Here is a 14446-nt window from a genome sequence, read left to right on the forward strand (position 1 = left end):
GCTTGTGGTTTTACACATCCTGTATCAAAAAAAAAATTTGACTAGTACTGGCTCTGGCCGGGTGGCTCAGCTGGTGGGGGCATCGTTCTGTACACCAAAAAGGTTGCACGTTGGATCCCCAGTCGGGGTGTGTATGGAAGGCGGCTGATCAGTGATTCTCACATTAATGTTTCTCTGGCTCCCTCCCCTCCCGGTTCCTCTCTCTCTCTCTCTCTCAAATCAATTAAGAATTTTTTGAATAGCACCTGCACAGAACATGGGTTTTAGTTTTTCATGGGACACTATGTCCCCTCCTCCCTCCTTTCAAACTCCCCCCCCAAGAAGCCCAGGAAATAGCTTTCTGGCTACGTCACAGTGCCGGGGGACAGAGTTGTTTTAGGGTCCCTACTCCCTTCCCACCGCTGTCAGTTGTCTTCTAAACTTTCACTTTTAGTTCTTTGTTAGATTTTCCTACACCTGAATACCTTCCTTTTCCCTTTGGTGTTCCACTATATTTTTTCTTTTATCTATTTCTGTTTAGCATTTTGATTATTTTTAGGAGAAAGGAAAGTCTGCTCAGCCTCACGGTGTTGCCAGAACCAGAGAGTCATGGTTCGACCCATCTATAGTTAAGGTGATGAGTCACAAACTTCTTATACTAAGAGTAAATGAAATGTGTGTTTGTGTGTATTTTAATCTGATATAGTGCTATTCAGGTAACATTTAAAATGTGTTACCGTAAGGATGGGCCTGAAGAAAGTTATGCTAAGTGAAAAAGCCAGAAGGAGAAAGACAAATACCATATGATCCCACTCAGAGGTGGAATCTAAGGAACAAACTGGACTCGCAAGGAAAACAGGGACAGACTCAGAGGTGGGGGAGCAGGCTGACAGCTGCAGGGCGCAGGCAGCAGGCGGAGGGGGGCTGGGGGCGGAAGGGGGAAGGGCCCTTGGACAGCAGCGTGGGCGATGGCTGAGGGCAGGGGCGTGTGAGGGGGCCCGATGGTGGTGGGAAAAGAATACAATAAAGATTAAATTAAAAAAAGACAAAAAAGTATGATACCATTTCATATGATCAGGTAGACAATACACTAAATATAAATACAAAGTTGTATTTGTTTTAAAAAGATTTTATGTATTTTTGTTTTTAGAGGGGAAGGGAGGGAGAAAGAGGGAAAGAAACATTGATGTGAGACAAAAACATTGATCGGTTGCCTCTCGCATGCCCCAGCCGGGGGCCTGGCCCACAGCCCAGGCCTGTGCCCTGATGGGGAATTGAACACGCAGCCTTTTGGCTTGCCGGCCAGCGCTCAAGCCACGGAGCCACACCAGCCAGGGCAGAGTTGTATTTCATTTACAAGTCTTCTGCTCATGTATTCTATTTGTTCTGAAATCAAATAATCACATTAACTTCTGCTTTTCATATTTGTCAGAACTGTTGGTAATACTGTATCTGATTTAATATAATGAAGAAATACTAATCAATGCAGTTTTATTGCCAAAGATCTTTAAATGTGTGAAGTTCACATGAGATACATTTGGAAAATGAACTAATACCATTAACATATAAAGATAGTCGGTAAAGAAAAAATCATTAGGAAATGGCAAAGGATAAAAATACAGTTAATAGACATATTTGACCTCATTTATGACATGTAATTTAGAAAATTAGAAAATTGCAAATAAAACTATAGTAAAATACTTTTCACTTGTTAGATTGGAAAAGATGGAGGAAATGTAATGCTCTGTGTTAGAAGGATGTTAAGAAAGAGGAACAGCCCTGCACGGCGGGTGGGGATGGAAGTGGGAGGTGCCTCCAGAGGCACTGTCAAACATCCTGCGACCCAGTGCGCATGGGTGCCTTGTTGGAAACATCAGAAGATTGGAAGCAGCGCAGGAGGCTGTTAAACCTCATCACGGAATCCTGTGCGGTGTTGCATCTATGACACAGTTACAATCTGTGGGCATGGCGTGAACTCAGCGGGATAACTGCGTGGGAAAGCCAGTCGGGGCGACGCGGCGGAGGGCACAGGGCCTGTGGGTGGCGTCGCTCCCGGGAGGAAGGCCCGAGACACTGAAGGGGGTGGCAGCCCCGAGGGAGGGGACGGGCTGGACGGCTGTAAGGACCCAGGAAAGGGGGAGAAACTTGGTTTATTACTTTCGAATTGTGTGCGATGTTGGTGTTCATTTGTTACTTACTATTTAAATTGGAAACAGAATCTTACTGTGTGTGCAGAGAAGATATGAATAAGAGAGAATCCTGTGGTGTTAAATTTGAATTGAAGATACAGGTACGAGGTAATGATTTTTCCAAAAACAACTTCGCTGAAGGAGCAAAACAGTGAGAGAACAGAATGGGGAGATTTTTTGTTAGAAATGGTTAGAGTGGCGGTTAACTATGCATGTTATTGCTTTGATAAAAAGTGAAGAATTCAAAAAGCAAGTAACTCAGGGAAAGGGCTGAATTCGTCGCTGTTGTCCCCCCTCGGTGGGCTGCCGTGCCGTGCAGACAGGTCTCACCTGCGGTAGGCGCTGTGCCAGGTGCTTGACACGCCACCTACGCTGTGCTGTAAATGGAAAACACAAAGGGAGCCTTTTAACCTAAAGTGGATCTGCTTAACAGGTTGATCTTTTGATTTAGTACCTTAGAATTAGCACCGATTACTAAAGACTTGGAAATTTTTTATTTTATAGAAGAGGAAATTAAGGATCTTAGTCTAGTCAGACTCTAGAACCAGGTTATTGGTCCAGCACACAGTATTTTGAGGTGTTTGGATGTAAATAATTCACGGTGGATATGATGAAATTTGGTGCCTTTTTAAATGTACTCTTGGTGACTTGGGGAGAGTTTTCGTTTAGAAAGATTACCATCTTCAGTGACTTCCTCCCTGTTGTGCACGTGGGTCTTTTCCTGTGCCACCGTCCCTCTATCATGGAATGTCTTCCTCCCCTGCACTCCGCCTATTCGTAAAGTTCTGTTTTACCTGTTAAGACATGGCTCGCTTGGTGCCTTCTTAACAAAAACTCTTCCAGTTGCTTAACAAGATCTTTTCTCATTCGCGCTCCCAAGGACTTGTGTGCGTCCCTTCGACCCCCTCAGTGGTTCTGAACAGGCGTGGGGAGGGCTTTGCTGACTTCGGGCCGACAAGGATCAGTGGCTGAGACGCCCTCAGTCCTGTGTAGTGCGCTGTCCAGCTGTCCAGGCATTTCGGCAGAAACTTACCTTTATCCGCAGCCAAACCTGTTTAACACATAAACACAAAGCTTTTCTTTAATGGTTTTTTTAATGCATACAAAATTAACCAGGACTGCAGCAACCGTGTAAAATCAGATTGTACTTTGTTTTTTAGTAACCTGACTGGTCAGCTGTTCATGGTAGATGAGCAGACTGTGCAAGTCTGCGTTCGAAGGTTCTTGGCGTCCATGGCGATTCTTAGAGGCAAACACCTGGCTAGAGAGTGCTTAACACTTGAGACATGTGGGCATTACATATTGAATCTCATGCACAATGTTTTATTACAAATTTTATTTCTCCGTATATCTTAATTAGGACATTAATGTACGTTTTAAATTGTGTGTATATTAATCACCTAATTTCATATTAGGATGGTTAAGGACTCATACAATATTAGTTATAAAAAGGATTATGATGTACAGTTGATTGGCTAGATTAGTATTTGTTCATTTGACATTTAGGTGACTTCTTTTGTGTAAAAAAACAGTTCAAAGCTCCCAGTAGCATGGCTTCACTGCTGGGTCCCTCCTAGAGTGGCCAGTGTGACAACTCACGCTCCCTCCCCTGACTTGGCTTGCAGTTGGGTGTTTTTGGTCTAGGGCGTCCTTGGTTCCTAGCCCATCTTCTGAATCGCGGGAGGAAGTCCTCTGCCATCCTCAGATCTCCCGGATTCCCGGAAAGGAGCTCACTGCCCGCCCTCTGTCCCTCGGTCAGCAACAGCGTCCACGCCAGGGGAGCCCGGGGCTTGGCTCTCGGAGGCCACCCAGGGTCATACATTAGCTGGTGACAAGTTACAAGGGGTCACTCCTGCTTAATTGATAGGAATAATGTACTGGAGAAATTCGTGGGGGAACTTTTAAATATGTAAATGTTAAAACAGATTCCTCTGTCCTGGCGTTTTACCTTACATGGAAAGATTTTCTTATTCAGGGAGCTACTTACCATTCTGTGTTTTTCTCTTTGGTCTTCATTGAGACTTTTCTTTTCTTTCTTTCTTTCTTTCTTTCTTTTTTTTTTTAACAAATAGTTGCACGCCTAGGCTGTATACCTTAAGTATTTACCGCCTTTGTTCTCTTTGGCATGAATAATACCAGTGTTGGGACACCTGATACAACTATGATGATTTCAGTAAGACATGCAGCAGAATCCACTGTCTTTGATTGGGCAGAAATGGATCTCTGCTATTGATCGCCTGTGGAAAGACACGGTTACACTGTACCTGTCGGTTACTTCACAGAGAGCTGGTGGCATGTGACAAAAAACCGTGCCACCTGGCTGACCTCCAGGGTGGAAGTGACGCTCAAGCCACTTTATAAAAGCCAGTGCTGTCAGTCGTACAGAATGGCTGTATGCAAACCAGGAATCAAAGTTAACAGTTTTAGAAAGAGAGGCTTGCAGTGAGCATCGAGGGTGCCATCTGGCAGCTCTCCCGGTCCTTGGAAGGCCTCGTGCCAGGGACGACGCCGGTCCTCGGGACAACGCCCCGTCTGGCTTGAGGGACTCAGGGGGGACTGGCGTGGATCCCTCTCTTCTCACCTCGAGACCTCATTCCGGTCAGGCGCCTCTCAGCCGCTGCCACCACGTCTGATCACAAAGCACTAGGTCTTAGAGGTACCACCAGGTAGCTCTTTTTGGTGACTTAGAAATGTCTTCAGCAGAACTGGTGCCTCCCCGGACCCCCTCTGTGGGATCTGGTCTCATTAGTGTGGGTGTGCATGGTGGTGGAGGTTCCCACAGTGCGGGTGCTGTGTTTGCATGATTTGGTTCTGCTTCTCCGAGACCGCTCTTGTTTAATGTTTTAAAAAATAGTGATGACTAAGTAATATTGAATGTAAATTGTAATTGAAAAATACAATTTAAAAGAACAGCAATGACTGGGAGTCAGTCTGAGATTTAGAAACAAGCAACCTTTTTTGTGACTGTCTCACTAGGTATAAAAGCAGTATTAGAGGGGGGAGAAGTATGCTTTTCCCAGATTCTGGGAGTTCCCTGGGTTCATGTTAATACCTATTAAAATTAAAATACCTATTAATACCTATAAAAATTGAGGTTGAGCAGAAGGAATTATCACAGTCTGATCTTTCAGCTGTTTTTTCCGCTTATGGGTGTGGCGGTGAGGAAGCCGCGTCTGACCTCGCAGTGGCCTTCCGTGTTTGGCTGCAGCCCCCAATGGCATCGAGCGCTGTTGGCCTGGCCGGGCAGCCTGCCAGGGTCAGCCACGGTTTGACACTTGCCACTTTAAATAATGCATCAACTTCTGGGGCTTAGTTATGCAACATTACTATAATCGTTAAGTTTAACTTCCCCTGAGCTTTGGACCCTTTACATAGTACTTCTAACCTAAACATTTTTTAAAAATTAGATTTAAAGATTTAGAACATTTTAAATGTTTTTCTGTTTATTTCCTGTAAAATAACTTACGTAATCATTGTGTTTAGGCCATTTTTAATCAGATAAACAAGAACCACATTTTCTAAACTTTCTCTTATCTGTAAACAACCTTTTACTTCTTAAGCTATAGACTTATGAGACTTTGAAACAGTCTCACTGGGTTATTCTGCAAACTTCTCAATTTTGTATCCTAGATGGCATTGTTACATCATGTTAACGGATAATACCTGTGGCCATTTTTCCAAAATGCAAATATAATCATATGTCTGTTCCTTGCTTATGTTTTCTGAGTAGCTTCCCTTTGCCTAGATTGGTGCTTCTCGAACTTGGCATTTCAGTAGGAGAGCGGGCACCTGGCTGAGAAATCATCACTAACGCTGAGCACTCAGGGGAGGGTCCGTCCTCTTCTTCTACGTCTGTTTACTGTTTTCACTCCCAAAACAAGCCTAAGAGGTGTAGGTGCCACCATCTTAGATTTTCTGTGAGAATTTTATTGTATCTACTTTGTAATATTTTTAAATTCAACAAGGTTTTAAAATTACGTAGCATCTAGTAAAATTGATGGTCCCAGAAGATAGCTGTCATGTTTGTCTTCATGACCTTCTATACTTCCAGGCGCACACCTTCTACAAATGCCTTAATTTCCGAAGCACCAGCTCATTGGATCAAGTGCACGTATCTTTGTATGAGAGGCTAAAAGATATATTTAAATAATAACACAATGTTAAAAATTTAGAAAATATATATATTTATATATATTTTTAAGGATATGTCTCTATTTAGTAGACATACTTGTCCAGCTTTCTGGGCCACTTACTCTCGACCCCTGGGGCGCCCCTGGATTTGGCCGGGCACTGGTCTGTGGGGGACACTGCGTAGCCCGGCTCCAGGCCACGGAGACCGACTTGTTCTGCAGTTGTGCTGTTCTGGTTCCTCTCCTCAAACAACTGCACAGACAGGCCTTCTAGAGGCTGTGTTCCTGCTGTTCCTTCTGAGGAGTCGGATCTCCTTCCCAGGGAAGCCTGTCCAACCCCTGGCCGTCCCCTGCAGAGCCATATATGCTGCTCTGCGTCCCCAGCCCTGGACTCGCGTAACTTGTACTGCCTGGCGCACATCGAATGGTATACTTACCCCTTTTCGTATTGAACCTTTCGTATTTTGAGGTCAAGGACCTTACCTCGCGTCTTCTGTACACCCCTTTTGGTCACATACAGTGCCTGGCACTAGCGAGCGTGAGGAAGTGCTTGCTGAGTGAACGCATGAGCGGACAGACAGGCGCTTTCCAGCGAGCGGTGGGTGTGAGCCAGGGCGTCCGCCCGACCCCGGCTCTCAGCCTGCGCCGCAAGGCCTGCAGTGGCGCGGCGCGGCGCGCTTGCCGGGGCCGCTGATGATTGCCTGCCTGTCCTTGGGGGCTCTTGACTGTGCTAATGGCCTCCTGCTCATGCCTGATGCTTTCTTTTCTTTCTTTCAGGAATTGCTGGATAAGTATTTAATAGCCAACGCAACTAATCCAGAGAGTAAGGTCTTCTATCTGAAAATGAAGGGAGATTACTTCCGGTACCTGGCTGAAGTTGCATGTGGTGATGATCGAAAACGTAAGTGTATTTGGTTTACAGGTAAAGCTAGAATGTGGAATGGAAGGGAGGTGGATGGGGGGCTGTGGCAGTGGTCTCTGGGTAGTCAGAGGCCTTTTCTAACTTGGAGAAACACTTCGGAATCTGTGTATAAAGAAAATAGTTACCTTACATTCTCAAAAATGAAAATATAGTCATGAGTTTACATTATTTGTTCTATTTACAAAAGTAAATTCATAGCCCTGGCCCGGTATACAGAGCATCGTTCTGTACGCCAAAAGGTTGCGGGTTTGATTCCCATTCAGGGCACATGCCTGTGTTGCGGATTTGATCCTTGGTCAGGGTGTGTCTCGCATAGATGTTTTCTCTCTCCTGCTCTCTTTGTCTCCCCACCCCTCTTCCTCTTTCTCTTAAAAAAAAAAATCAATAAAGATACCCTCATAAACTTTCTGATTATACTCTGTTAAGATACCAAAAACTGGCTTTATCTCTTATGCTTTGGAATGTGGCTCAGCACATTTTTAGCCCCAGCACCCTTTGCATATGGTTTGAGTGAGCTCGTTATGTTATAGAAACGGGGTATGTTTTTTCTGTTTAACATGTTAACTATTAAATACTATTTTTGTAGGATCATAACATTGACTACTGATTACCTATATCCACAGTTCTGAAGAGAGGTGAAATGAGAGCATTATTGCTGGCATATAATTTACCAAAAGACGTAGACTTGGGAAAAAGAGTAATAACCGAATTGCCTAGCATGCTTGTTGGAAAAATCAAATTAAGTAGCAGTGAACTCATTCTCTTGGAGTGCTGATAGCAGAGTATAATGTAGATCCCATTAAGTTTTGTGTGTGTTTCTGCTACCAGCAAGTTCTAGGTAGAAGTACCACTTAACTCCTTATTTTTTCCCAATAAGCCTATTATTCTCAGTTTTGCCTGGTCTGTAAAAAGGTGTACCCCCACAGAATTACTGACTGAAAGTGAGACAGTTTTACCACCCAAGTATCAGCTTAATGAGAGGCCAAGGGAAAATTTTGTTACCCTGTTGTAACAAAATTTGTATACTAAACTTAGTGTGTTATTGGTGTGAAATCCCTGTTGCCATAAAAATAAGCAAAATTGAATGTGACGGAACTGAACACTCGACATCAGTGAGTCGGCCCGGCGTGCCTCCGAGTCCTCCCCTTCTGGCTTCCTGTCTTTCCCTGGTCCTGTGCATAACACACGGCTCCGGCCGGGGGCCAGGAGACCGCTGGTGTTCGCCGTCCAGGAGCTGAGGCCTTTGCTCACTGTGGTGCCTCCCTAAGTGCCAGCCAGCCAGCTAGCCCGGCAGCCAGCGCCCCGTAGCGCGGGGGCCGAGCAGCCGCGTTCCCATCCTCACACGTGCCGTTTCAGAGGAGGGGTGATGCACGCCTTCAGGCTGCACAGGGACACTCTGGTTTCTGTTCGGTCAGCGTTTCCAAAGCTGTAACGGGCCAACGGCCTCATTCAGAAAACCTACCCTTTTCAAAACATGGGTATAATCAGATCAGTGTTGGTAATCCTTGCTGAGCTTTTTTTGCCAGGAAGGTGACATTTTTATTAAGCCAATCATCAAACTCTAGTCAGCAGATTTTGTTCTATATGGTGGCACTTTTGTATTGCTTTTCACGTAATGCATTTTGATACCAAGGATCAGTATTGTTTTTATAAATAAGTCACAAAAATAGAGATTTGATGGTGGCGATCTTTATAAAGTGTTTTTCATTATTTTGAGAAGTATTTATTATAGCCAGTTTTTCCCTCAGCTTTATTAAGATATTATTGGCATATACCAGTCAAATTATTATTACTATTTTTTAAAGGGCTGGTGAGCACCCTTGGGTCTCGAACCACCCTCCAAATTACTTTTAATTACTGCATTTTCAAGCAATAAAATTAAAAGATACGAAAGAAGAAAATTGTTGGAGCCCCAGTGATAGAAAAATCTGATGTACTATATTAATTTTTTTTATTAAGCTGATTATAAGCCAGCAACATTATAACGTAGTTTTTAAATACCTAGTACAAAATAATGTTTTGGTTTGCTACTATGGTTTTAAAAGAAGGCTACAGAGAAAAATGTCGTTCTTTCAAGAGCTAGCAGCACATGGGCAAGGTGTTAATATGCTGTATGCTGGATGGATGTTTTCAGTTTCCTGTTTTTTTTAAATTTATTTTTTATTTTTATTTTTATTTTTGCCTTCACAGAAACGATAGATAATTCCCAAGGAGCTTACCAAGAGGCTTTCGATATAAGCAAGAAGGAGATGCAGCCCACCCACCCGATTCGCTTGGGGCTGGCTCTTAACTTCTCTGTCTTCTACTATGAGATCCTGAATAACCCCGAGCTGGCCTGCACACTGGCTAAAACGGTAAGGAGGGCGTGCGGGAAGACCCTCTTTAGTGAGGCTTATCTGAGACAACAAGTACTTAATGTCTAGGTATTTTATTTCCTTGGGTATCCAGGGATGATTTCTATTATTTTTATTTGGAAATATCCTCCTTTTTCTTACCATGATAAGTTCTTAAGCTGAGAATCTGAGGAAATGATTCCATCGAGTTTTGTTCTTAATTGTTAATAGAACATGAAGTGGATGTTTACTTAACCTGTTTTGTAAAAATGGTTTGTAATTGTAGACGAGCCAGGTTGTGTCGATGCCAATAGTTGAACATGGATATTGCTGTTTTACCAGGCTTTTGATGAGGCCATCGCAGAACTCGATACACTGAATGAAGACTCTTACAAAGACAGCACCCTCATCATGCAGCTGCTTAGGGACAACCTCACAGTGAGTGCTTCGTTCTTTTACCTCCTTTTCAGGAACAAAAGGTCTTCTATTTTATTTCAGGCTCCGTATCTCTTGGGGCAGTCATATAACAGCTACACTTCCTCTTCGAAAATGAACATATGGATACATAAATAAAAGCATTATGTGCTTGTCAGTGTTTTGTACAGGACAACTGTTCTTTTGTAGGCGGGTTTTCAGGTTGAATAGGCGTTTTATCAGACCTTCCTGAGAAAGTACAAAAGCTGCAGGAACTCAGAATCAGTTAACAGAACTGATCGTTTAATTGGGATGGAGATGTGAATGAATCGTGTTAACATGGAGAATTTAGGGAGTTTCAGCTTCTCTAAAATCACACGAAGTGCCCGATTCTAAAATTTCTCCTGGTGAACGGCGCGTGGTGCGCTGCGGGCATCGCCGCCACGCGCTCCCCTCTGTTTCGGCGCCAGGCCCTCTGTGCTGCTTGCGTGCCATTTTAAATTTGTTTTCTCTTTGTGTTTTTCCTCCTACTTCTTGGACAAGCAGATGAAAAAGAAAAAGTAATGGAGAAGAAAATACAGGTTGAGCTTTATTAGTCAGTGTCTTTTATAGGTTCAAGCAAATTTGGTATGTCAGAACCTTAGACAAAATGTGGAAGAAGGGGACGGACCCACCCCCCTTTTAAATGTAAATGTAGTTCTCCCCCCACGCCCTGGTTTGCGGCTTTACCTTTGTATTTACCTTTGTTAATGGGACTCTTTTTAATACCAGCACCATATCCGTTCAGCTTTGATGAACGGGGACACTGCAGAGACCAGAATCCCTGTAGTTCTGAGGTGACAGTTACGATCAGTGTGAGCAGCTTCTGTAGAAGCAGCACAAACTGAGCAGTTAGGCCTCTTCCCAGATACGCCTGCTGCTGTCTGTCTCTTCACTGGTTTTCTTTTCTTTCTTATGGAGACAGTTCTTCAGGGATATTTGTTTTGTTTTTATTTATATTAGTATCTTAATGATAACTTAAAGATTATATAAGATTCCTGCTTTTCTGAAATTCAAGTAGTGTCTTGGTCTAATAGAAATCCATTTTGTGCGCTATGGATTATATAGTCAATGAATATTGACTCTTCCATTTTCACTTCATCATTCTACCCTAAAATTAGATCCTTAGAGATCAGTTTTGTTTTAATATCCCACCTGGCTCATGAATCCTTCCTTCATATCTTCGTGCACACCTGCGTCTTCCTGTAACTGTGTCACCCACTCCTGTTCAGTTCCGCAGCAACACACAGCGAGGTGACTTTTCTGCCATATGAGAGCTGTTCAGCTAGTTGAAAAGTTACTGTGACCACGGTCTCTCCCCTTCCCTTAAAATGTTTTGCCTTATGAATCTCAAGTTATATTTCAGTAGTGTTTTCATGAAGAGCTTTGAGCTGCTGGAAATGAGAGAGCAAAAACTGTAAGGATGAATCACCTTGCTTTTTTCCTGAAATTATAGCACTTAGAAACAGTATAGTTTAAAAGGTACTCGGCTAACCCTGGCTGGGTGACTCAGTTGGCTAGAGTAGTGTTCCGATAAGCCAAGGTTGCGGATTCAATCTCTGGTCAGGGCACATACAGGAAGCGGCCAGTTAATGCATAAAAAGAAGTGAGACAACAAATCTCAGTCTCTGTCTCTGCCCCCCCCCCCTTCAAATCAGTAAATAGAAAAATTGTTTAACGTGCTCAGATAGTGTGTATGTGCTCACTTTGTAGCTGTGCTGTAAATAGTCTGCAGGGACACACTTTGGGGAGGAGTTGGTGGTATTGAGGGTTTTGGGAACTATAACTTTCTGTCTTAATTGTAATCTCTATTGTTTGAGTAATTTACTGCTCTCAGAATTACATTTGATATATTAGGAGGATTTGGCATAATTGTTTACCCTGGAAACAGTAACTTAATGTGATTTCCCCCCCCTCCCCCAGCTATGGACATCAGACAGCGCCGGAGAAGAATGTGACGCGGCAGAGGGGGCAGAAAACTAACTACGGACAGGGTGTCACCCTCCTTCCCTCCGGAAACCTTTGTACACATCTCCATTCCTTACTCCATTTGGATTTCCTAGAGCAAAGAAACCCGTTCATGTGTATGGAATCAACTGTTTATAGTCTTTTCACACTGCAGCTTTGGGAAAACTCCATGCCTTGATCTGTGTTTGTCTTGGCCTTCCTGGTGTGCAGTTACTGCTGTAGAAAAGTATTAATAGCTTCATTTCACGTACACATAAGTAACTTCCCAACACTTACGTAGAGGACTAAAAATGTACCTGGTATTTAAGTAATCTGAACCAGTTCTGCAAGTGACTGTGTTTTGTATTACTGTGAAGATATGAAAATGTAGTTAATTACAATTTAAAGAGTGTTTTACATAACTTCTTGATTTCTACATTCCCTCCCTTGCTCTTCTTTGGGGGTTTCCTTTCAGTAAGCAGCTTTTCCACGTTCATGTATTCCTTTGGGTAGGAATCCAGGAGCATTAGATTGAACGAAAAAGCATTTGGCATTCCTGGGCTGGGGTCACAGATTGAGACGCCCCCTGTGTCGTACAGTGGAGGGCTTCTGCGTCTGTGGCGACAGGGGGTTTCCTTCTTTCCTCTTCATTTGCTGCTGTTTCCGTTGACGACTTCCCTTCCTAATAAAAAGTCACTTACACCTCCTGCCTTTGCAGTTCTGGTATTCACTTTACCGTGTAGTAGAAGTAGCATGTTGCTGCCAGAACACAAGCCTTGCTTTTGGCAAATTAAAGTGCATGTCATTTCTTAATGCAGTAGAATGGGGAAATCAGTTGAATACACAAGTCCAAGTCTAAAACTTTAGTACTTTTCCATGCAGATTTGTGCACATGTGAGAGGGTGTCCGGTTTGTCTAGTGATTGTTACTTAGAGAGTTGGACCACTATTGTGTGTTGCTAATCATTGACTGTAGTCCCAAAAAAGCCTTGTGAAAATGTTATGCCCTATGTAACAGCAGAGTAACGTAAAATAAAATTACATTTTATAAACCATTTACTATGGCTTTGTAACAGTTGCATACTTCTGTTTTAAAGGACAGGCGAAACTACCGCTTTCTAAAGTTTATTATTGGTCCTTCCCTTTTATGGACCATGTAGTGGCGATCCCCATATTTGTGCATTGTGACACACTTGGCTAGGGTTGCCTGGAAATGAATAAAATTGGACTACATTTCTTAGAGGTAGTGTTTTATCCGTAGATCAGTTTTGTGGGCCATCTCTTTGGATGTAAATGATACCTAGTTAAGTGCTATATGGAATAAAGTGGACATTATAAAACTAGAAAAGTTAATGCGATTTATGAAAGCTCTGGATGTTCAAACAATGTCAGGGGACAGGAGAACTTTGTTTAGTTTTCAGATAATGCCCTTTGTAAACCTTGAGTTGTACCACTAGTGAGTTCCAAATAACTTAGGTTTTATAGAATCACAGTGGCTGTTACACTAACCTGTTGTAAGTATTCACCAGATAATTTAAAGTCAAAAGATAATCTGAAAAAACAAGCTAAGATTAATCTTTTATCTCCTAAAATGTGACTGTGAAACAAGTTGTTTGCACTTGATTTGTTTCCTGAGGGGAAATGGGGAGACAGAATGGAATGGGACTTAGGGAAATACTTATTTAAATAAGATTACTAGGACTTTGGTCCCCAAAAATCTAAAACAGTAAGAGCCCTTTTTCATTTTTAATGAGGGAGAAATATATCTAAAATTAGAACTTGACACAAACATCTGAAACAGTTGTTTCCCCAACTACTTGCAGACAAAATATTTCAAATTCCACACAAGACTCTGCAGACCCACAAGTACAAACTCTGATCTTGACACTGAATTTGGATCATCTCCATGAAGGAAATCCATGAACCAGATGGGGATTTATTCTTCCAGATGTACTTTATAAGTTTGAAAGAAATCAAAACATTTCTTCACCGCCTTTATTTGAGGCCACTTAACCTCTAAGATGGAAACAGCAAAAAGGAAACTTAGAAGTGAGACTTCCACTACTCTAAAGCAGTCATTTATTGAATTGTTACTAAAACTACATAAACAGTTGGCTACATCATTATCGATTAACTGGTAATTCAAAATTTTACGTTTATAGTCTACTAATTTTCTCTTAAACAATTTTTGTTTTTATAACATGGAAATTAGAAAAATACACATGCAGTTTTAACTAAAATGTCAATGACCTCAATATCATAAATTTCTACACAGAAATAAATGAATCACAGCAATAAGTGAAATAAAATTTAACAAAATTAGTAATACACCTGAATCTAACTGCAGGGTCCCAAAGTTGGACGTCATTTTATAATACCAACGGCCACGGGCTCAATGAGAAACAGTACCACAGAGGACAACAGCTTCCATCATGTTACTATCTCAGCTAACTACAAACCAAAAAATTGGTTTGCTCTAGCATGTACATTCAGT

General features: G+C 42.5%; 1 protein-coding gene across 1 annotated transcript in view; it reads left to right on the forward strand.

Moving 5' to 3' along the window:
* The window catches only part of YWHAQ (tyrosine 3-monooxygenase/tryptophan 5-monooxygenase activation protein theta), a 31937-nt gene extending 18723 nt beyond the window's left edge, over positions 1 to 13214 (forward strand). The window contains exons 3-6 of the mRNA XM_054569798.1: positions 7076 to 7199; positions 9411 to 9574; positions 9896 to 9991; positions 11930 to 13214. Coding sequence (XP_054425773.1) covers positions 7076 to 7199; positions 9411 to 9574; positions 9896 to 9991; positions 11930 to 11989 — 444 coding nt within the window. The 3' untranslated portion in view covers positions 11990 to 13214. The remainder of the gene's footprint in view (positions 1 to 7075; positions 7200 to 9410; positions 9575 to 9895; positions 9992 to 11929) is intronic.
* The last annotated feature ends 1232 nt before the right edge of the window (positions 13215 to 14446 follow it).

Source organism: Pteronotus mesoamericanus, unplaced genomic scaffold (genome assembly GCF_021234165.1).
Source record: "Pteronotus mesoamericanus isolate MK-2021 breed Mesoamerican mustached bat unplaced genomic scaffold, CSHL_Meso_final contig_101, whole genome shotgun sequence".
Taxonomy (NCBI): Eukaryota; Metazoa; Chordata; class Mammalia; order Chiroptera; family Mormoopidae; genus Pteronotus; species Pteronotus mesoamericanus.